This window comes from Gymnoscopelus braueri (genome assembly GCF_963280865.1).
Source record: "Gymnoscopelus braueri genome assembly, chromosome: 4".
Lineage (NCBI taxonomy): Eukaryota > Metazoa > Chordata > Actinopteri > Myctophiformes > Myctophidae > Gymnoscopelus > Gymnoscopelus braueri.
In genome coordinates this window covers 47,713,096-47,736,211 of record NC_137605.1, presented here as the reverse complement: position 1 = coordinate 47,736,211, position 23,116 = coordinate 47,713,096, and the positions used below count along the sequence as shown (strand labels likewise).

Genomic DNA, 23,116 nt, shown 5'->3' with positions numbered 1-23,116 from the left:
TGTGGAAACCACAAGAATACAAGTCTTGTGTAGCCAGACGATCCGCCTATACTGATTATGTCTAGAAAATTCTACGTTCATTGAATGGGGCTTGGACGCCGGAGAAAACCAGCGGTGACAGACCTATACATCCACTGATTGGAAAAAACAATCCTAATGCCTATCCCATATCGTCTGTCGGGTGGAAAATTCAAAACAGTTCATTTTCAAGATTAAAATAAAAAAATGGCAAAAGTAGCAGAAGCTCAAAACTAGTCACTTTGCGCCGCGTTTTGAGCTTGGATCTGCTACTTTAAAAATGCTTTTGTGTGACACTGGACTGTAGCCTAGTATGATCAAGTAGGGCATACATTTACCCTCCCCAAAAAAAAATTGACTACATCACAAAATCTTCACATGACTTTCTGGTACACTGGCAACCATCCCTGTCTTAAGTAACAGAGTGAAGAGAAAATTCCAGTCTTAAAAAGAAAAGGTATCACAGGATCTACTCAATGTTATCATTGATAGTAGTTTTAACAATTAATTTGCCTGCGATGCATTTACTAAACAGCAATGATAGAATCAGCAAGGACCCCATCATCTCCGTCTGTCATATATCCAAACTGTTACTTTTCAGGATTCAAATAAAAAAATAGCAAAAGTAGCAGATCTACAAGCTCAAAACTTTAGATGCTTTTGTGTGACGCTCTAGTATGATGAAGTAGGGCGTTCATTTACGAAAAAACACAAAGTTAAATATGGAGATACAGTAGGAGGTTTCTGCCCGGCAACAGCGATACGTAAAGCAATACCAAGTCAAATGATATACTCGGGTGAATTTTGTCTTATATTCTTATTTTAATACAAAAACAGAATGTGGCCATTAATCCAGGCCACATGTAGAACAAAATTATCATCTAATTTGAGTAAAATCATTCTGGAATCCTTGTCTTTTGATATTTGTAACCTTGGCACAGTAAAACGGATCTTGGCCTTGCAATGAGCAAAGCCCTTTCACAGCTGTGTTTGTGTCAGTCTGTGTGTGTGTGTGTGTGTGTGTGTGTGTGTGTGTGTGTGTGTGTGTGTGTGTGTGTGTGTGTGTGTGTGTGTGTGTGTGTGTGTGTGTGTGTGTGTGTGTGTGTGTGTGTGTGTGTGTGTGTGTGTGTGTAGTCTGAACATGGCCTTCAGTCCTGTGTAGTACATCTGCGGTTCTCAAAGTGGGGTCCATGGACCCCCCCAGGGGTCCTTGAAGGGTTACCAGGGGGTCCCCAGATAAAGTTGAACCACTTTAAACCAATTTTATACTTCAGAGATCGCAGCTCCACAAGCTCAACACGTCGCAATGTGACATATTGTGAGCTTGCAGATCTGCTATTTTTGACAAATGTAGATTTTTGGGGGGGAATAATGTAGACATTTTTTGAGGCAAATCTCTTCTGGAGGTCCCTAGCACCAAAATCTTTTCAGATGGGGATCTATGGCCAAATGCATATACATTTGGGGGTCCTTGAAATGAAAACGTTTGAGAACCACTGTACATATCATTGGCTTACATAAAAGGGATGCACAATATATTGCATATTGGTAATCATATCACTATCGACTGATAATTACTTCAAAACGTGTCATTATATCGGACAAATATCAAAATTATTCCCAATACTGAGACTTTCAAAGTCTCTCAAAGTGACAACAAATTTGTCATTTGCAATGACAGTTCAGTTTCGGTCATGTAAGGAGGGAGCAAGAAAGAAAAGCTTCAACACCAAACTTAATACGCCACCAGAAGCTCCGACATCCCGAAATGTAGCACTCCTCCGCACATCTGTCGTGCAAAGGTGTGCTATATTTAGTATAGTGTTCAGTAAGCCTACAAAAAAAAATAATCAGGCCATAACAAAGCATTATTTTAATTTGTATTTTTGTAATCTGCATCCATGCATCAGTTACAGGAATTGAAAGAGGTACCTCAGCCAGGACTCTGACTGGTATAGTGTCACCATGAGGCTGATTTCAAAACTTTGGAGTGGAGTGACTTCCTTGGCAATGTGCACAATAGAATTGGGTGCTGATTGGCCCAGCGGTTTGCAAGATTAGCTCCGGAATCACTCACAGACACACAGATATATGGTAAACCCCTACTGGTGGAAAATGGTATTGGAAGGCCTGGACCGCTGGCGTAGGGTCCAGGCACCTAGGCTCAGTGTAGCCTGACAGCTTGTCGCGGGTTCGAGTCCCGACCCGGTGGCCTTTGCTGCATGTCTCTCCCCATCTCTCTCTCCACTTTTCCTGTCAGCCTACTGTCATGTCAATAAAGGCATAAAAGCCCGAAAATAAATCTTGAAAGAAAATGTGTTGGAATATCGGTATCGACAGCAGTCGATACAACCATGGAAACGATCAGTTGGCGGCCAAAACGCCAATCAAGAACGAGCACACCATTCAAAGTATTAGGGCGACTGAAAAGAACATGGCGGCCGGCCGCGTCCATTGAAGTTCAATGGAGAAGTGGCGCCCTGTTCTATTCGGTTCCTCAAGCTATATAATGTGCATCCCTTCTTCCATACCGATGTAAAAAAAATAAGAAACAATAGACAGGGGAACCAGCTGCAATTCTAAGTGAGAGCTGCATTAAAATGTCCTCATGTAGATGTAATGTTGGTACAGTCTCTGGGTTTTCTTCTCTCTTCTCCAGCTTGGTCTATTTGACCACAGCCAGTACATGTTTCTGCTTCTCGGACACCACCGGAACACTTCCTGGTTTGCTGTGCTTGCGCACGTTCATCTCCCTGGGAAATGAGAAAACACAGAAGAATCGGCATGAGTAACCCAGCTACAGTGGTCTAATGCTAAGAACAGGGCTGGGCAATTAATGGAAAATAGATCGAAACCGGTATTTAAAACCAATAACCGACTTAATCTTGCTCATGTAGGTTCATTTAATAATCATATTCAATGATAAGCATTTTTGATAAATGATTTCCATTTCTTATATATCAACGAATCGCAAATAATATGAAAAAAGTTTGAAATAACCGTGCTATTGATTTGAAGTCACATTTCCCAGCCTTATGAGTAACCCAGCCACAGTCTACTGCTAAGAATAAGTCACAGGTGGGTGGGTGGGTGGGTGGGGGGGGGCAGAGTGTGAGAGAAAGAGATCAGAAAAGCAAACAGAGGATGGAGTGATCGAGGGAGAGTGAGACACAGGTTGTTGACCTTACACCTACGTCATTGCCTACACTAATGCACCCTGAAAAAAAGATACATGCATAGTAAATCATTCACAGCATCCAAGCGCCGTCCACAGACACACATCCCAATAGTGATGTCAGTATCTAAACAAACGCAAAAACAACGGACTGACTGGCCCTGTTTGCCCTGCAGTTCAGTGATTCATAGGTCAATCAATTCACAATGGAAAACTGTAAATGAGTATGCAACGTCTATCTGTATTCTGTAACAAGGCAAAGGGGTCCATGATATTTTCCACTTTACCAGTAAGTCTGCATTAGGTCAGATGAAACAGACCGCTATTATTTGACCTCTCTGCAATTATGCAGCCCATATGTCCCAATTTCTAACCACGATCAACCGGCCGTCCCAAGTCATTCTTGGCAAACTTATTGAATAAACAGCCAATCAACAGGCTCACAATGCGACGTGTTGCGAGCCTGTAACGTTGGGCTATTTTTGAAAAGTTTTGAATAGGACTTAAGTGCTTCAATAAAATAAGTTCTAGTTAAATGTGAGATTTTGTGAGCTTGTAGATCAGCTACTTTAACAAAGTAGGGTTTAAGTGGTTAATTAATTCGTTGATAAATAGAAAAATGCAATCTAGATTTTTTTGATTTATCAAAACTAAATAAAAAGAGCCCATACTTCCTGCATCGAGCCTCCCTCAGGAAGTTAATCGATTATAAAAAATTATCAAAAATAATCAGTAATAGAGGTCCATTTTGGGCATGCCATTACAGGTGAAAGGTCTCAGAAAATGTCAAAGCAATTGAAAACTAAATAAAAAGAGCCCTTACTTCCTGCGCTTGGAGTCCTTCACGATGCGTAGCTCCTTGGCCTGGTTGTAGACGGGCTTGGGCAGGTGGCGGTGTTTTGCGATGCGTCGGATCTTAGGATGGTGCTGGAACTTCTCCTTCAGCTTCTGGTTGTAGTTCACCGCTTCCCTCTCTCTGGGCGCCAGCTATGATGTATAAAATATGTTGTTTCTCAAACCTTTTAAATTTCAAGGACACCCAAGTTTGCCATGCATTATTAGGCCACGGACCCCCCCGTTAACCCATTCAATCCAGAAACGCATACTATGTCATTTTATACTTTGGCTATTCAAAAATAGCAGATATACAAGCTCATAGCGCAACACCGAGCGCCGCGCTACGAGCTTATAGATCTGCTATTTTTTTTAAATCGTGAACATTTGTGCAAATCTTTGAATATATATATTTTTTTAAAGATTAGTAAAATATTTAGTTCCAGGGACCTCCAGAAGCAAATGTTTGAGATAAAAATGTTTGCTTAAAAAATATATAGATTTTCAAAAAAAGCAGATCTACAAGCTCATAGCGCGGCACTCGTGCCCCACTATGACCTTGTAGATCTGCTATTTTTGAATAGCCAAAGAAATCCAGAGTGACCGAGTTAACCCATTCAATCCGGGAACGCATCTGAGAGAGTACAAATGGAATATTTTAGCTCGGGAGCCCCTGGAACCCCATCAAGGACCTCTGGAGGTCTCCGGACCGCACTTTGAGAACAACTGGTATGAATTGCAATATGAAGACAGGGAGGATATAAAATGAAAAAGAAAAAAATGGTGGGAATGGAAGACAGTAGGGGTAGGGGACAGTTAATCGATTATAAAAAAAATATAAACAATAATCAGTAATAGATCCCTATTTAGGGCTTAACATTACAGGCGAAAAGCCTCAAAAGAATTCTTAACATTTCAAAAACAATGAAAACAGCCGCTCTACAAGCTGACAACGCATCACGACACGTTGTGGGCTTGTAGATCTGCTATTTTTGCACGACACCGTTGTGTGGCAAAAATAGTGCTTACAGTAAGTGCTTGTTCGATTACTCGATTAACCCGGAAAAGTAATCAATAGAATAATTGCTAAGTAAATAATGCAGCTTTAAGAAGACAGTGTATAGGGAGACAGAACTAGGCAGCATGTGAAAAAGTGAAGTGAAGTAACAGGAAAGGAGGGGAGAACGCCAGAGCCCAGCCAACAAACAAAGTGAATAAGAATAATACACGGTAACGAAGAGAGAAAAGTTAAGGGAGATTTTTTTTTAAAGTAAATTAGGTAGTGGATGGCCGAGCAGTGGAATTATAATAAGAGGCCAAGCTACGCGCTGGGTTTAATATACCACTGCTATAGCCAAAATTCCACTAGGTTTGTACCAACCGCTCTGCACGGCATTGATCCTTCGAATAGCTCGACTTTTACAGTGCCTTTTATATTGCCCTTCTCACCAATTAGCTTCAAGCTCTTTTCCTTGGATTTCTACTGCAGGAGACAACTGCAATGGGCAAGATACTCCCTTTTCTGGCACGAGTAACTGCTAAACTGTGGAGGGACAGATTAAAAACTAAATACCCTTCCATCTGTTCCATCTCTAGCAATAGAATCAACACTGTGGGTCTATGCAGACGCCTCATTTTGAATTATTTTCTGACATACAGTAATGTGGACATACACGCATACTGTTATATAAAAATATTTTGAAAGGGAAATAAATGTGGTTCAAATAAAATCAACACATGCTCAAGATCGGTGTCTTGCATCTTCAAGGAAACATGAAAACATTTAGAGATGCCATCCGTTAATCTAACTAATACATTGAAACACATTTCTTGATTATTCGATTAACCCATTTAAGACCGGGAACCATCTGTTTTTTTGGCTATATATATATATATATATATATATATATATATATATATATATATATATATATATATATATATATATATATATATATATATATATATATATATATATATTATATTCAGATTTGCACAATTTTTTTTCAAAAATAGCAGATCTACAAGCTCATAGCGCGACGCTATGAGCTTCAATGTAGATCTGCTATTTTTTAATATCCAAATAAATCTTAAAATGACACAGATGCGTTCCCGGTCTAAAAGGGTTCATCAAAAAAAAAGTCATCGATAGAATAAATCACTAAGAAAATATTAGGCAGTTGCAGCTCTATGAAAGCCTAGGAAACACAAATAGTTAGATTTGCGCGTGCCGCTTCACCCATTACCGACAGTTCAACTATGCATTCTTTATGTCTGATTTATGACTGCTGGTTAGGTCATGAAATAAACGTTGGCCTGGATAACAGTAAGCAGTTAACTTCAGACTGACAACCTCAACATTCAAATCTGAATCAATGTCCGTTAACCCATTAAGACCGGGAACGTGTTGGGGTAATTTTTTAGATTTCTTTGGGCTATTCAAAAATAGCAGATCTACAAGCTCATAGCGCGGTACGTGCCGCGCTATGAGCTTGTAGATCTGCTTTTTTCTTCTTTTTTTTATCGTGAAAATGTGTTTTTTCCTCAAATCTTTGCTTCTGGGGGGTCCCTGGAACTAAATATTTTCAGATCGGGGTCCGCGGCCAAATACATATAATTTTGGGGGTCCTTGACATGAAAAAGTTTGAGAACCACCGATATAGATAGCAACATAAAAAAATTTCAACAAACTGTTAGGACAGAATCCCCCAGAAGCAAAGATTTGAGTTACAAACGTTCGCTTAAGATTTAAGATTAAAAATAAATAAATAGCAGATCTACAAGCTTGTAGATCAGCAATTTTTGAATAGCCCAAAGAAATAAAAAAAAATGACACACAGATGCGTTCCCGGTCTTAACCGGTTAAAAAAGCAAACAACAGATCAAACCATCTCTCTAGCTAGCCTTCCATCTACTCTCATAAAAAACCTCAGGCCCTCACACACACAGACTCTCTGAGCCCTTGGCTGAGAAGGTCCTTTAAGTGCACCCCCCCCTCCTTGTGGGCTTTTATTCTAATTAAAAGCAATGATTTTTCTCAGATTCAATTTGTTTGAGAAGAGCTGATAGCTGCTGATCCCGTTGGAACGCCATTACTGTACCTCCACTTACACACCGGTCAGCCTTGTTAAATGTTATTTACAGTATGACATTTTTTTGGGGGGTAAGAAGAGGAGTCAGGAGATAGGAAGGAAGAGGAGCCGTCCCGGCCCCGGCCGAGCCAACTGAGATACTTTCACACAATCACAACGTTGGCCTGATTTAGTTAAGGAGCGTCGAGCTTATATACGACGCCCCCAAACTGACCATATTCAGTGGGGGGTCGTAAATGATTGTGACTTACGTAACAGATGTGATAAGACACAAAATGAGAATACACACAGGATTCTTCATTAGAAATCATAGTTAAAGAAACAAGTCAGAAGTAAAAAGTAAAAAAAAAAAAAAAAGCTGCGTCCTATATCTAAAATAGGCCATGAAATTTAAACTAAAATATAGTGTTCCCTCAACCAGTGCTGCACTAGATTGTACTGCTTAGCCTTAATACAGTATGAATACATTTCAACATTATATGCAGTGCCCCTCCAAGACACAAACTAACAGACAGTGTTTGAATCTCCACCTGTGTCAGCCTAAGCCTTAACCCGTTAAGACCGGGACGGCATCTGTGTCATTTTTTTATTTCTTTGGCTATTCAAAAATAGCAGATCTACAAGCTCATAGCGTGGCACCGAGAGCTTGTAGATCAGCCATTTTAGAAAAATCGTGGAAGAATGTTCACGTCAAGGACCACCCAAAATGATATGTATTTGGCCGCGGACCCCCATCTCAAAATGTTTGGTTCCAGGGACCAACAGAAGCAAAGATTTGAGTTACAAAGGTTCGCTTTAGATATATATTAAAAGATTTGCACAAATGTTAACGTTTTTTCCAAAATGAGCAGATCTACAAGCTCATAGCGCTCATGCGCATATTAGGGCCCGTGGCATTTCGAACTTGTAGATCTGCTACTTTTGATGCTTTTGTGTGACGCTGTAGTATGATCAAGTAGGGCGTTAAATTACAAAAAAACTAAATACAAACAATATGGAGATAAGAGGTTTCTCCCCGACAGCAACGGTATGCTATATTATCATTAACACGTTCACTGCCAGGTATTATTTTATTAATCCATCCGCTGGTGCCAGTGTTTTTTTTACCTTATATTGACGATCTTTGGAGAGCCGCGGAAGCCACGATGTGCACACGGATGTAAACATAGAGTGTCTGGGGGGTGGGGGAGGGTCTCGTCTATCCAAAATCTCGTTTATACAAAATGGCCGAACACGTTTACAAAATCTTTGTTCCAGTGGAACAAAGATTTTGTAAACGCGTTCGGCCATTTTGTTGCTATCGCCTGTTGAATATGTTTTCGCCAAAAAAAGAAGAAATACGACTAGATTTTCTACAAATCCTAACATAGGAGTGGACGGAAGTGACGTTTTTTGGGATGCCGTCACATCCGTCCATTCCTTCTATCAGAGTCAAGTGATCATTCCTAAGTTGCGTTAGAGCGCCCTCTTGTGGATTTGTTATTTTATTTTTTTAAATGACATAGATCTACGTCAATGGTTGGATTTGAAATGACGTAGATCTACGTCCTTGAGAAGTTCATTCATCCGTGAGAGACTCGGAGTAAAACCGCTGCTCCTCGACTTGGAAAGAAGCCAGCTTAAGTATCATTCATAGTCGGACGTAAGGATACGTAACCAGCGCCAGCGCTCCTTGCGTTGTCGTTTTTGTCTCCCCCTCCGTCACTTACGGCTCCAGGATTTCCGTCCGTGCGATCAACATTCACCGTCAGGCCGACGTACGTTCGTTTGTACGTTGCCCGTAGTACCAGTGGAAACCGTTGGCAGTATATCAGGGAAAAAAAGTTTTCCTTGGGCACTCTTTCTCCACAAAAAGACCCACGTTGGTGGTGGAAGTACTTGAGTAAATGTACTTAATTACTGTGACGAAATGAACCCAGCCAGCCATTCCCTAAACACACACACACACACACAAATAATATAGCACAGTGCAGTATGGGTCGAAACTCACGTTTTGTCTAGTTTGTGGACTATAGTTTGTGTCTTTTATTGCGTTGTTTTGGCGTCCATTTTAGCGCTGTTGCCAGGTTTTGTGAGAGAAATAAGCAACCAGGTCTATGAAAACAAGCCCAAAATAATCGACTAGGCCACATCACATGAAAATAGCAGATCTACAATATCTATTTGAGAATCACTGGTTTAAATAATAATTGGCCCAAATAAGCAACTACACTTTAGAAACAAGCCCAAATAAAACCGCAACCACCAATGTTTGTTTACAAGCAACTTTACAGAAAAATAAGCCCAAAGTCGCTTATAATAAGCGGACATGGCAACACTTTTCACAACATTTAAAACCTCGCAGCTGCCATCTAGTGGATTAATAGGTGTACGACGCCCAACGTTATAATTCCTACGGATTTAACGTCAGCGACTATGCATGCGTCTGTAAAGAACGGACGGAATCCCTCACCCCCTGACGCACGTTTTAGACCCATCTAGGGACTATGAACGGGCCTTTAGGTGGTTCGGGCATCTTGTACGGATGCCTCCCGAGCGTCTCCCTAGGGAGATCCTCGCTGCACGTCCCACTGGGAAGAGACCCTGTGGCAGACCAAGGACCAGATGGGGGGGGGGGGGGGGGGGATTTTATCTCCACACTGGCCTGGGAACGCCTCGGGGTCCCCCAGGAGGAAGTTGCTAATGTTACTTTGGAAAGGGAAGACTGGAAAACTATGTTGGAATTGTTACCCACGCGAGCCGATTCCGGTTAAAGGAGAATTTTGGACTAAGGTTTTCTTACCTTTTCTATGACGTTATGATATCTTAGGATGAATGGTACAGTAGAAAAATGTCATAACTCCATCCAGGGTCCGCCACAGCTTAAAACGTGCGCAATAGGCCTTGCGCTAGATTGCGTATTCTAATAGCTTTTCTTTAGTGAGATCTGACGTTCATAGTGACAGAACACTATGCAACCCCAGCTTTTTACAAGCTGTGGCAGACCCGGGATGGAGTTATGACATTTTTCTACTGTACCATTCATCCTAAGATATCATAACGTCATAGAAAAGGTAACAAAATTCCCCTTTAAGTTGAAGATGGATGCATCATAGTGTTTTGGGAATGGCTGGTCTGATTGACACTGTGGAGGCAAAGGCCAGAGTCATTTCTGATGCCTTACCATTGTAAGGCATCAGAAAACGAGCCACAAGCGGTATAGCAGCTTGACAGCGAACAAACTCAAAGAGCTGGTCCAGGTTTGCGATGATGCCTCCTTCAGCGAGATCAGAGACAGAGACATAGGCTTGATTCAGCATTTCTCACATAATTAAAGACCCTTTCAGTACAACTTGATTGTTAATGCTTCATTATGTTCAGAGTGCCTGGGCTTTAAGTGATTGGCTGATTCAAACTGCTGATAGGAGCAGGGAGCTTGTCTGATCTGTTTAAGTGCAAAGCTTCCGAATAAATCTCCCCTCTTATACAGTGACAGTAAAACAAGTGCCAAAACTTGGCCAATTTTCCACCCCAGAGCTGCATTAAGGGAATAAGAAAGAGTGAATCCGATTGAGGATGAAAGATGGATCTTGGACAGAGCACAGGGAGATCCCATTGATCTCTGTTATTCATCCATAAATTGCAGTTTGGGCACGGGAGCCCTTCCCCAATTTTTTTTTAAAAGAAGCTTATTAGACAGATGAGCAAAACACCAACATTAGGTACGTTTCTGCTGACACAGACCACATTGTCCGTAAAGCCACAGACACGGTGCTTATTACGATATTAAAACTCAACTCGAAATTTAAAGTGAGATGGTGTAACCACAATTGAGTCTTTTTTGGAAATCATTTGTGGAAACACGGAACAAACGCTTGACTTTTTCCCTTTGTACTTCCCATCTGCCACCAGAGTACCGCTGTGCCAATTGGTACATTGTACTTATTGGGAGTGATTCTTCTCTAAGTCAGCATCCATCAAAGCGTTTGGCAAGTGGTACTGCTGGTGCTCCTGGCACCATCACCTACTCTCAGTGGGGGAAGGACTACTCCCATTTTTTTACTCTGTTACACACATAGAGACCTGTATTCAACATTTTAAAAGTAATATTGGCATCAATATATTGTCGCTGTCGGGCAGAAACCTATTATCTCCATAGTTTAACTTTTTGCGTTTTTTCGTAAATTAACGCCCTGCTTGATCATACTACAACTACAGCGTCACACAAAAGCATCAAAAGTAGCAGATCCAAAAGATCGAAATGTGGCACGAAGTGACACATTTTCAGCTTGTAGATGTGCTACTTTTGCTGATTTTGAATTTGAATAATACATAATGAGGTTTCCACCCGACAGAGACGATATACTTAAAGTACCAAAGTAAATGTACTCAAATGTTTTCAAAAACATTATTTTTAAATAGCCAAAGCCATAAAATGGTACTTGACCGTGAGTGGTTAACTCATATACCGCCAATCGCGCATTAATGCGATCTAATAAATAGCGTGCTTGTCCGCCAAGATCGCATTAATGCGATCTAGTGATTAATTGGGGTTTATATCTCTGATCGCGCTATTCTGCTTATTTTTCAATCTAGGTTTCGAGTTCCACTTACTTCACCCACACTGGGATCCGGTTTCATGACTCGGGTTCCGTTTCCGGTTTTCATTTTTTTCCCCCAGTAATTTTCGGCCAGAATAGGGAAAACCACGTTTTTTCACACGGTATAAAAAAACTAACGGAGAGGTCCACTTCTATAATCTATGGTCTGGGTGACGAACAGTCATCGCCGTCGTGTATCACATCGTATTTTTGGCCGATCGGAGAATCTGAGAACACGTCAAATCCAGTTTGATGTATTTGACTGTTTGACTCTGTGTGGGGGGGGCGAGCGAGTCAGCGAGCTGATCAATGTGTCTATTTGCTGCTCTCTAGTGGCAGATTTGTCGTATGTGTTTAAAAAAGCACTCAAGACAATTTATTTGAATGAAAAATAAAAATAAAAAACTGACCGTTTTTGAGAAGCCATGCGTCATGTGCCATAAACGGTCCGGACCGTTCTTGGCCCATTTTTTAAAAAATATATTTTTCCCACTCCAATGTTTTTTTTGCCGCTCCAATGTTAACTCCTTGACTAAAAGCTTAATATCTCCATTTCTTTTTAACGTGGTGGAAGTGAGCCGTTTTCGATCGGAGGATCGCGTTAGAAATATTATTGTTCCAGGCGTTAGTCGGGACCCTCCGCCGTCTCGCACGCACGCTTTGTTTACATGCACTTCCGCATCGGGGCTTCTACAGCACGAAACATATCAACGTAAGTGGATGGAAGATATGCTGGCACTGAACGTACCCTATTTTAATAAACCTCTGGCACACAATGTGTTAAAAACGAGATGGTTCATCTCAAGGGGTTATTCCCAATAAAGAATTTCAGACATTGCATTGGAAGTACTTGAGTAAATGTACTTAGTTACTTTCCAGCACTGCCTGCTTAGTAGGGCACGAGGCCAGAGGCTGCTCTGTAAGAATGGAGTGAACTCAAAATATAAGGTCAAACACAGGGGGGGTGCTGTGGCTAAAGACATAAATTGGCAAAGGTCGTCGGGATCGGGATTCGAATCATAGCATTGCAGCCTAGGTGTCCGGAACGCTACATCAGCAGTCCGGGCCACTTTTGGTACTGTTAAGTAGATGTTGATGCCAATATTTTTGTGCTTTTACCCAAATCACATTTTGAATACATGTACTTGTAACAGAGTATTTATTTTCTACATAGTTTTATTTAAAAAAAATCTGAGTACTTTTTCCACCACTGAAAGGAAAGACCACAGCGTGAAAGTGATCGTGGAGGACTAAGCCAGCCCTAAAAATAGATCCATTGTGGTCAGTCAGGTGGCCCAAGTCACTGGACCTAATCTTGGTGCGCTGGCACCCCCTGTGTTGAGACAAGGTAAGGCCATAGCTGAAAGGCTAGAGGAGAGGCCGCCTGGGAAACAGAAGGATTCCCAGCAATGTGTCGAGGTCTCCATGAGCAAGACACTTAACCCATAATTGCTGCGCTCAAGTCTGACCACTTGGGCAGCAATCAGCTGGGTGAAGCAGTCAAACAAGCCACTTCCCTACAACTTGCGACCCGGCGCAACAGTGTACCTAACGGCCATTCAACAGCAGATTTTCGGCAACAACACGCTTTGCAACGCTTACCGCCGCAGTTGCCGGTGTGGTTCTGAGAGCTACCTTAAGTGGTTATAAGGCGAGACTCACCTTCCCCAGTTTCTCTGCGGCGTTGGCTTTCCACAGTCGGATGTTCATCTCATCAGAACCACTGAGGATGTACTTGTTGTCAGCAGACCACTTGACACAGATGACATGCTGCATGCGTTTGGTGTGATAGATTTCCCTGAGAAGAGCCACACAAAGCAAAACAGTCAATATGGCGGCACGAGGGGTGCAAAACGTTAAATCAAACAAATCGATTATTACATAAAAGAATTGATTAATAATCTATTAATTTTCACCTATAATATTCATTATAGGTGAAAAGTTTCAAAAAAAAAAAGAAATTTAAATAGCGAGAACAGCCAATATACAAGCTCTATTTTCACTATTGAACAAGTATGAAATAACACTTAAAGTGGTCAATCTGAGTGTTTTGATATACAAACAAAATGAAAATATAACAAATACAACATCCTCGATTTTTTTGATTACTCATTAAATCATCGATAGAATAATTGTTAAGAAAACAATAAACAGTGGCAGCCCTACTTCCAAGAAATCCCACTTATGGCTTCTTCTTTTTTTTCTCTCTTTGTTAACGTTTAGTTTTTTATATTATCAATAAAGTCTTAGGGCCATATTTTCGCCGGTGCCTTACCCATTATCCCTAAACTTCTTTGCCATGTTTTACTATTTTTAAAAACATTTTCAAATAGTTCAACTAGCCCATCTACATCGACTCATTGTAAGCTTGTAGATTGGCTATTTGAACTAATTGAAAATGTTTTTAGAACTTTAGAGATAATGGGTAAGGCACCGGCGAGAATAGGGCCCTTAGTGTTTTGCCAATTATTTGGAGGCCCACTTGCAAGTTGCAATATCCTTACGGCACACAGGTTGGGTAATCGCTGACGTAACAGCTAATATTGCCATTATTAAAAACAAATGACCACGGCAGCCATCAAGTGCGGATGGTCTTACTGACCTGCTCTGCCCGCAGTCCTTGGCGAAGATGCGGACGGTCTTGTCAAAGCTGGAGGAGACAAACTCCCTCCCTGTCGGGGAGTAGTCCACATCTAACACGGCAGAGACGTGATCCATGTGCACCGTAACCGGTTTGTTCAGGTGCCGCATGTCATAGGTGTATAGACTGGTGAGAGACAAGAAACACAGGCAATATTATAGGGTGCAACCGTTAATGGAAGAAATCTATTTAACCAATTAAAACCGGGAACACATCTGTGTAACCACTTTAACCATTATCTTATACTTTGGCCATTCAAAAATAGCAGATATACAAGCTCATAGCGCGGCACCGAGTGCCGTGCTATGAGCTTGTAGATCTGCTATTTTTGAGAAATCTTGAAAATGTGTGCAAATCTTTATACTGTATACATATTTTTTCAAGCAAACATTTTTAACTCAAATCTTTGCTTCCGGGGGGTCCCTGGAACAACATATACATAACAAATACAAATACAAATCATCTTGGGGGCCCTTGACATGAAAAGGTTTGACAACCACTGATTATAGCAACATTTTTTCAAAAAAGGATTTAAAGACATTTGTAGAATCCCCAGAAGCAAAGATTTGAGTTACAAATGTTCGCTTTAATTTTTTTTTTAAAGATTTGCACCAATTTTCACAATAAAAAAAAAAAGTGCAGATCTACAAGCTCATAGCGCGGCATGAGCTTGTATATCTGCTATTTTTGAATAGCCAAAGTATATAAGATAATGGTTAAAGAGGTTAAAATCTAAAATGACAGATGCGTTCCCGGTCTAAATGGGTTAATCCATTATAATAATTAATCTATGATAATAAAATGATTGATAACTGTGTAGCAGAAATGGACCTAGAAGTCAAATAACAAAACAATTGACTCGGCTAGCAGGTAGACAGACAGTCTGCTCACTTGTAGTCTTCATTTGAACACGTGAAGTAAAAAGCTTCCATTGGGTTCCAGCACAATGTGTTGCTCCTCACATCCATAATAACCTGTGGTGGGGGGAAAAAACAGATCATTTACACTTGGGTTTCTAATAAAAATGTTTGTCTAACCAGGGCATCGAAAGCCCGAGGGACTAGAATAACATGTGCACCTCTTACTGTACTGGTAGCACTATTTTATCATTATGTTATGTCTGGGGCAGCAGCCTGGAACCCAGATATCCAGGGTTTCTGGAGGTTTAGGCAAGCTAGATTTAAAACGATACGTGGGTAATAAGCCTTAATACATGACAACTGCCCTCTATAACTGAAACGAAGAAAAACACTTTAAATAGTGTATTTATTTTGTGTGGTTCAGACCTATGGAATGTATGGAACGCATGTGCTAACTAAAAAACAATGCAATACTAATATGAGCATCAAAATGAGCACATGGATAAATTACATCATCAACTTGGGATGGGCGTTGTCCCCTTTGAGTAAAAGATGAACTACCGTATTTCTATATAAATATAAATAAATTAAATAAAAATGTAAAACACCTTAAAATATTTTAGTGATAGAGGGCAATTAACATGTATGAAGCCATATAAGGCTTATTAGCCAGGGATCCTTTTGAGACTTTTTAATGCCACTCAGAATAACATTTAACCACTTGAAGAACCCTATTCTGGGGGGGGGGGGGCATTCGCGGAAAATAGCTGATCTACAAGCGAGCTCGTAAATCAGCTATTTTCAAAAGTATCAAAAGTAGCAGATCCACACGCTTAAAACGCGGCGCGAAGCTTGTTGACGCTTTTGTGTGACACCAGTAGTATGCATGATCAAGTAGGGCGTTAATTTAGAGGGGAAAAAAACATAAAAATTAAAATAGGTTTCTGCCCCGACAGCAACGATGACATAATAGGGCTAGGGTTCTTCTGTGTGGTTATTAAACGGTGTTACCTTTTTAAGTGGGGCAGATTCTCTCATGTCGTACAGCACTATACTTCTGTCTGAGGCACAGCTGGCAAGAAGCTCCGTCTGTGGAAACACAATCACTGTTACTAAACTTTAATACATACATCTGTGGAAAGACAATCACTGTTACTAAACTTTTACATACAGTACATCTCTGGCATTAGCAAGAATAAGTGTTAAAAGAAGATGCAAACTGATCGTTGGGTATCGAAATTCAGGAACTGAATCCAAATTGCCAAGAACCGGTTACCCAATTGGAATTGATAAAATCCTAACGATAACCACCCCTAGTTATAGTCTTCATTTCCCCCAGGGTAAAAAAAATAAACGGCAGTTATTTCTAATTTGTAATATCCATCACCTACCTACCCTTCTACAGCTGTCTGAGGGTATCAGGTAGGTAGGGCTTTGTCTAAGGATGCCAATTATCGATTAAATCAATAATCGATGAGTTGATTCACCTCATCAATCGATCATCGATCAATCAATCGATCAATTGATGAGCAGTGATTTCCCTGAGAACCCGAATTTACTAGTACTAGTACAAACTGCATACTAGTAGCACATGAGACGGACAATGCTACAACATTTAGTCCTGTACTGTACTGGTGTTTAAATTAACCAAACACCACAACTGCCCCCGTAAACTAATGTTACATCAATAATGTTGAACTTTAAGATATTAACCTCTCATGTACACTACAGCATTGCTTCTCAAAGTGGGGTCCTTGGGGGGTTTCAGGGGGTCCCCAGCCAAAGTAATTAATTGATTAATTTAAATTGAGTCAATTCTTAACAACATCCCTAGCTTGGTCTGTATTACATAGCGCGGAGGGAGGACGGCGGCTCCTCACCTCTACGGGGTTGAAGCGGACGCAGCTGAAGCTGTCCACGCCCCAGGAGAAGGAGCGCACAGGACTGCTCCTCTGCTCGTCCCAGATGTCCACCTGCTGGCCACACGTCACAAACACGCCGTCGCTCTGGTGATGGTCCAGCCCTGTGAACACCGTCTGTGATGGAGGAGACACAACGGCATAACATACATCAGTAAACACACATCATTTTAGGAGTCAAATGGGTTCAGATCTGAGCCCAAGTCTCCTGCAGGAGGCGTCTGAAGCCTGTCCTGGACAGGAGTCTCCGGAACATAAAAACAGATGAGTTTCCCAGGATTGTTGCTGAAATTATTACAATAGCAGCAATCCTTGGCTTCTGACTACATGTAATATGATAGCCCTACTGTTTAACCCATTAAAACCGGGGACGCATCTCTATCATTTTGGATTTCTTTGGCTATTAAAAAATGGCAGCTCTACAAGCTTTTGAGCTTGTAGATCTGCCATTTTTGAAAAATCGTGAATATTTGTGCACATCTTTGAATATATATATTTTTAAAGCGAACATTATTGTAACTCAAATCTGTGCTTCGTCCCTGGAACAAAATAAAATATTTTACAAACGTTCGCATCAAAAAAATATATATATTCAAAGATTTTAGCTATAACTATTATTTTCTACTTTGGCTACTCAAAAATAACAGATCTGCAAGCTCGTAGCGCGACACTCGGTGCCGCGCTATGAGCTTGTATATCTGCTATCCCTGGAACAAAATAAAATATTTTACAAATGTTCGCATCAAAAAAATATATATATATTCAAAGATTTTAGCTATAACTATTATTTTCTACTTTGGCTACTCAAAAATAACAGATCTGCAAGCTCGTAGCGCGACACTCGGTGCCGCGCTATGAGCTTGTATATCTGCTATTTTTGAATAGCCAAAGTATAAAATAATAGTTATAGTTAAAATCTAAAATGACACAGATGCGTTACCGGATTGAATGGGTTAAGCCCTTTAAAACGTAAGTCCATTACATTAACGCTTGTCGTCGCGTCATAGTAGACGACATGCATCCAATTGGTCTAATGTTTCTGTGCTTGTTTCTGGTTGGTGTTTACTACCAATAGAATAATGAGGCAAAAAGGAAATGGGGCATGATGACATTTCCTTATTGCTATAGGCTACTATATTTGCCTTAGCAATCCTATTTAACGCAATAGATGCATTTCATAAGATGCTAAATGAGCCAAACATATTTTTAAAAGCGTTTTTTCAAATTTCAAGAATACAGCTATAAAGTGTGTGATAAACCATTTTAGCCATTTATGGTCAATTCACCCACCCTTTATACCAGTGGTTCTCAAAGTTGGGTCCAGGGACCCCCAGGGGCCCTTGCAGGGGTTTCAGGGGGTCACCAGCAAAATGTATTATATAGCATCACAATCATTTTATCTGCTATTTTATCTGCTATTCCAAAATAGCAGATCTACAAGCTCACAGTACGTCACTTTGTGCTGCCATTTCTGAGCACCCACATGGGCAAAACAAATAGCAGATCTACAAGCTCACAGTACGTCACTTGGTGCTGCTATATTTGAAAATAATTAGCTGTCTGAGACAAAAGTAACTTTCAGACATACACTGTAAACGGAGGGGCAGTATGTATAAACGCAACATTCCGGCGCAGTACGGATAGGACATCCAACAGACTTGGGTCGAGGTGATTGTCCGGTGAATTTACATTCAGCGAGTGGACATGTTGATGACGCTTCTATTGTCGACGAGTGGAGCCTACCCTCCTCTCGAGGTGTTTGGAGAGAGAGATACAGTACACTAGTAGTTAGCTGAAAACTAGTTTCATTCAGTTTTTCAGCGTTTGAGTTGGAAATATTCACCACTCGTACTTCCATGAGTAGGCTGTAATGTAGCTCGTTGTCTACACTAGGCCTACTATGGTACAGGAAATATGTTTTGTTTGCGTTTTGTATGGGTGCAACAATGGGAGACCGCATGTCAGGCAATTCAATGTATCTATCTGTCATGTTCTGTGGAAGGAAGTAACAAAATGATCTCCCTCACGCTGTTATATTTAAGTGGGAGTATCTAATGTGTGCGTCTACTAGCCAGACACCGCCCCTCACCTTATCAAACAGGCTAGGTGGAAACGCATTTGAATCGGATTCTCCTGTTGCATGCTACATGTGTGAAAGGCCAACACCGGACAATGTCCCAACCATTTTACAGTTTTCAAATGAGAAAGCAGCTAAAGTAACTAATATCCTGAAACAATGTGCACGATTGGCTATGATGAGCTGTGGAAATAACACGGTACAATCAACTATACACTACCTTGCCAAGAATAGTGTTGAGGGGCTCCTCTTCCTCTCCATAGCCAGGTGCCTCCATTTTCCATTGTTTGATGGTTCTGTCATCACCAACCTGTCTCACACACACACACACACACAAATAAACAGCGTTAATTTTACCCACTGTCAAACTCCTAGTAGGTTAAGGTTAGAAACCTGAGAACAATTACAGATCTCATGAAAGACTTCATCTTCTAATCTAAGTTGTGGCAAAGAAGTTACCGTAAAGAAGGAAGTGCCACAGAATCGGACAACCATCCCCCGAACAAAGCCCTCATGGGCCTGGATTGTGCGGACGCATTCACGTCTGGTTAGATCCCACACTTTCACCTGAGGAACAAAGTAGAGCAACACTTACTATTGGATAGAATATCACCATCAACACTGTGTTATTAATTAAACAAAGACAAGTCAGATCTGCCAATATGCTGTGGTCATAATAGTAAGTCTATATACTACTGTGTCATTCATACAGTATGAATGACACAGTAGTATATAGACTTACTGTAATATGGTCAATGTGCAGTATGATACTGCACTTCCAAAAGTCTTGATTATGGTAGAGCGATCTATTGATAAATGTGGTAGGGCAGTCACTTTACTTTACTTAATTTAAAAAATTACATTTTACTTGACGATTAATTGTCTTACAAATAATTGCGATTAACATTGATAGACAGACATGACAAAGAACTTATCTATTCACAGAAATGACCGGTACCAATAATCGAAATAAATAATGTACTATGGACAAAACAGGCCATAATTGTATAGCGAATATAGCACATATAGAGAACAGAAGTCCTGACGTCACTCGTTCATCCCCTGGTTTGTAAAGTAATTTCTCTATGGAGAATAACATTGGGTCATCTTAGAAACGTCTCATATAAGAATTGTGGTCCAAAAATAAACAAACTGTCTCGGCGATATTGTCAGGGAGGTGGTTCTGTATCGTTTATGATAGTCAGTCACTTATATTTGATACAGTCTGTTTCTGGCGAACATTTTACTAATTCGGCGGAAGTAACATTATCGTTTTCTCACCGTCAGTTGATGCTTCATATCCATAAGAGTCAAACCGCCGGGGTATTTTGTTTATTTTTGGAACACAGTTCTTATTTGACGCGATATTAAAGACGTCTATGGGAATTCAGAACGGGGGTGGAAAACCGCGAACCAGGTAGGATGTGTAAATTACGTCAGACTTCGGTGCTCTATAGCGAATAAGGACAATTTACAAGCTTGTAGACTATTTTCGTTATTGTTCAACAGATTAATTTATACAAATGAATGGAAATTAATGCGATTCTGACGATAATTTCAAATAATTGTGTTTTTTTTTCAAATAATTGTGATCTTTTCAAATAATTGTGATCTTTTCAAATAATTGTGATCTTTTCAAATAATTGTGATCAGCCGTTTAAGTAATAACTGTGAAAGGGCCTTTATCATGGCCAGCTCAATAATACCTCTCCATCACAAGCACCAGACAGCAGAGTGGACAGACTCGTGGAGTGTTTGGCCATGCAGTTGACTCCATCTCTGTGTCCGTCCAGGGAAGCCAGGAATGGCTTTGCAAACACTCTTTCCAGCTTGGTGGCATTCAGAGCCCTGGTGTATTCCCTGGGAACCTCAAATGGGTTGAGGACTGGGTCATAGTTCCTGGGTACTGAAAGCAGACAACAGTCAACGTTAGAAACAGCGTGACGAGGATACATTTTATACTCTTGCCAACGTAAACACTTGCAGCATACTACCTAACACTAGTTCAAGTCATTATCTAACATTTTCTTCTCCTTATTGTAATATCCAACCAACCATGACTTGCTATAAAGTAAAGAGGCGCTTCAGACTTTACTATAATTTTGCTTCTGAAAAGAGCTGGAGCAATATCATGCAAGTTGTCCCCCATGTCTTCTATTAGCTGACAGCAACTCACAGGGTGTTTACAACATTTAAGTTGCAATTCCTTCCATAGACAGTGTCTTCAGCCATAGCTGCATGGGTAGAGAGGCCACCTGCCTGGGAAATATGAAGTCCCAGGTTCGATTCCCGGCCCTGGCTATAAAGTGTCGAGGTGACCAATGAGCAAGACACTTAACCAACCCAACATTTGTAATGTACATCAATCATGTATTTTATAACATATCATGTTTTATGACATTTAAGGTCTAATATTTCTATAATTGCTTTAAAAAAAAAACTGTCGACAGCCAGTTATTATGGGCATACACAATAAGTTGAAGGGTACATTTAAGTCTGATAATGATGTACCGTTGTTCGAAGTGTTCAGAGTATACTTTAAATAATTTCCGACCATTTCCCAAAGCAATAAGCATAATGTTTAATGTTTTACATTTTGGAAAAAATAGCCAATGTACCAATGAGGTGCCCACAATGTTTAGGTGCCCACTCTTCCTAGCATTTATGTACCTTTGCTAACGTTAGCTGGTTGGATCACTTACCTCGCTGGATATCATATTTAGTCTCTCGGACAAAGTCGTCCGGGTTCCTGGAGAGAACTTTGACTTTCATTTCGCGTTCGCAAAAACAAGAAATGAAGGAGGAAAGGGTTTTATAATTATAGAAGAAAGTGTCTAGATGTTTCACTGCATGGCTTCCTACTCCTACTGGCCCATGTGTTGATGTGGGAGAAAATATAACGTCACGTGATGATACACTACTGTTGCATTGTGGGACAAGTACGGCGCAGGAGCGGGGTCAATTCACTTCGCGGCTTGTTGATCCGGTTTGGCTCTAAAGCGGATACGGAAACAGTGGGTGCATGTATGTGGGCGTGAATATAACCGGATACAGTAGGGCAGGCTCTAGACCGGATATGAGCATTGAGCAGCAAATAGAAACCAGGCTTTTCACACAGATATTCCTTGACTCAAGCGTCACATACAAGAAGGATAGGACAGAAACGTCATGGAACTTGGTCCAGCAGGTCTAGCTGGCAGTTTCGTCTTAGTTTGAAAGGCACTGTTGTTGTTCCAACGAATGTATTGAAGTTAATGACAGCCGGGAGAACAAGCTATGAATAAACATGATTGACACCTGCATTAAATATTGGTTCAGGAAAATACAAGGACACATAATAATTATCACACACTTTATTTACTGGTCTCTTGACTGGACTGTCATAGCTGTAGTATACAACCCTCGTAGACGTATTTATGATTCTGACGTCTTCAATCTACGAGTTGTAGGGTTCACGCCCCATGGAGACCTGGACTTTCTGCACTATGCCCCGTAGACACATGTACAAATGTGAAAATAAAGGTGCTTACCCCCAAGCCCCAAATGTTAACTGGCTCTACGGGGTAGTAGTTTAATGTAATAATCCATATCTTTCAATAAATAAGTGTTTTAATGCCGTCTGTGGGCGATTCTGTCGGAAGTTCCCAATGGGCGGTAGTGACGGGGCGCATCCGGTGGAACCCGGAATTACACTAAATGTAAACAGGAAGTAAATGAGGGTGAAAAAATGGCGTTCGGCCACAGACTGCATTAAAACACTTATTTATTGAAATATATGGATTATTACATTAAACTACTACCCCGTAGAGCCAGTTAACATTTGGGGCTTGGGGGTAAGCACCTTTATTTTCACATTTGTACATGTTTGGAGTGTCTACGGGGCATAGTGCAGAAAGTCCAGGTCTCCATGGGGCGTGAAC

General features: G+C 40.7%; 1 protein-coding gene across 1 annotated transcript; it reads right to left on the bottom strand.

Moving 5' to 3' along the window:
• Window positions 1–1,031: 1,031 nt before the first annotated feature.
• dcaf13 (ddb1 and cul4 associated factor 13) lies at window positions 1,032–22,066 on the bottom strand. The gene is made up of 11 exons (XM_080426479.1): window positions 21,899–22,066; window positions 20,903–21,102; window positions 19,656–19,763; window positions 19,417–19,506; window positions 17,081–17,236; window positions 16,212–16,289; window positions 15,232–15,314; window positions 14,302–14,466; window positions 13,362–13,497; window positions 4,017–4,180; window positions 1,032–2,771 (listed from the first exon to the last, which is right to left on the bottom strand). Exons 1-11 carry the CDS (start codon window positions 21,966–21,968, stop codon window positions 2,684–2,686), a joined length of 1,338 nt encoding a protein of 445 aa, XP_080282605.1. The 5' UTR covers window positions 21,969–22,066; the 3' UTR covers window positions 1,032–2,683.
• Between the last annotated feature and the right edge of the window lie 1,050 nt (window positions 22,067–23,116).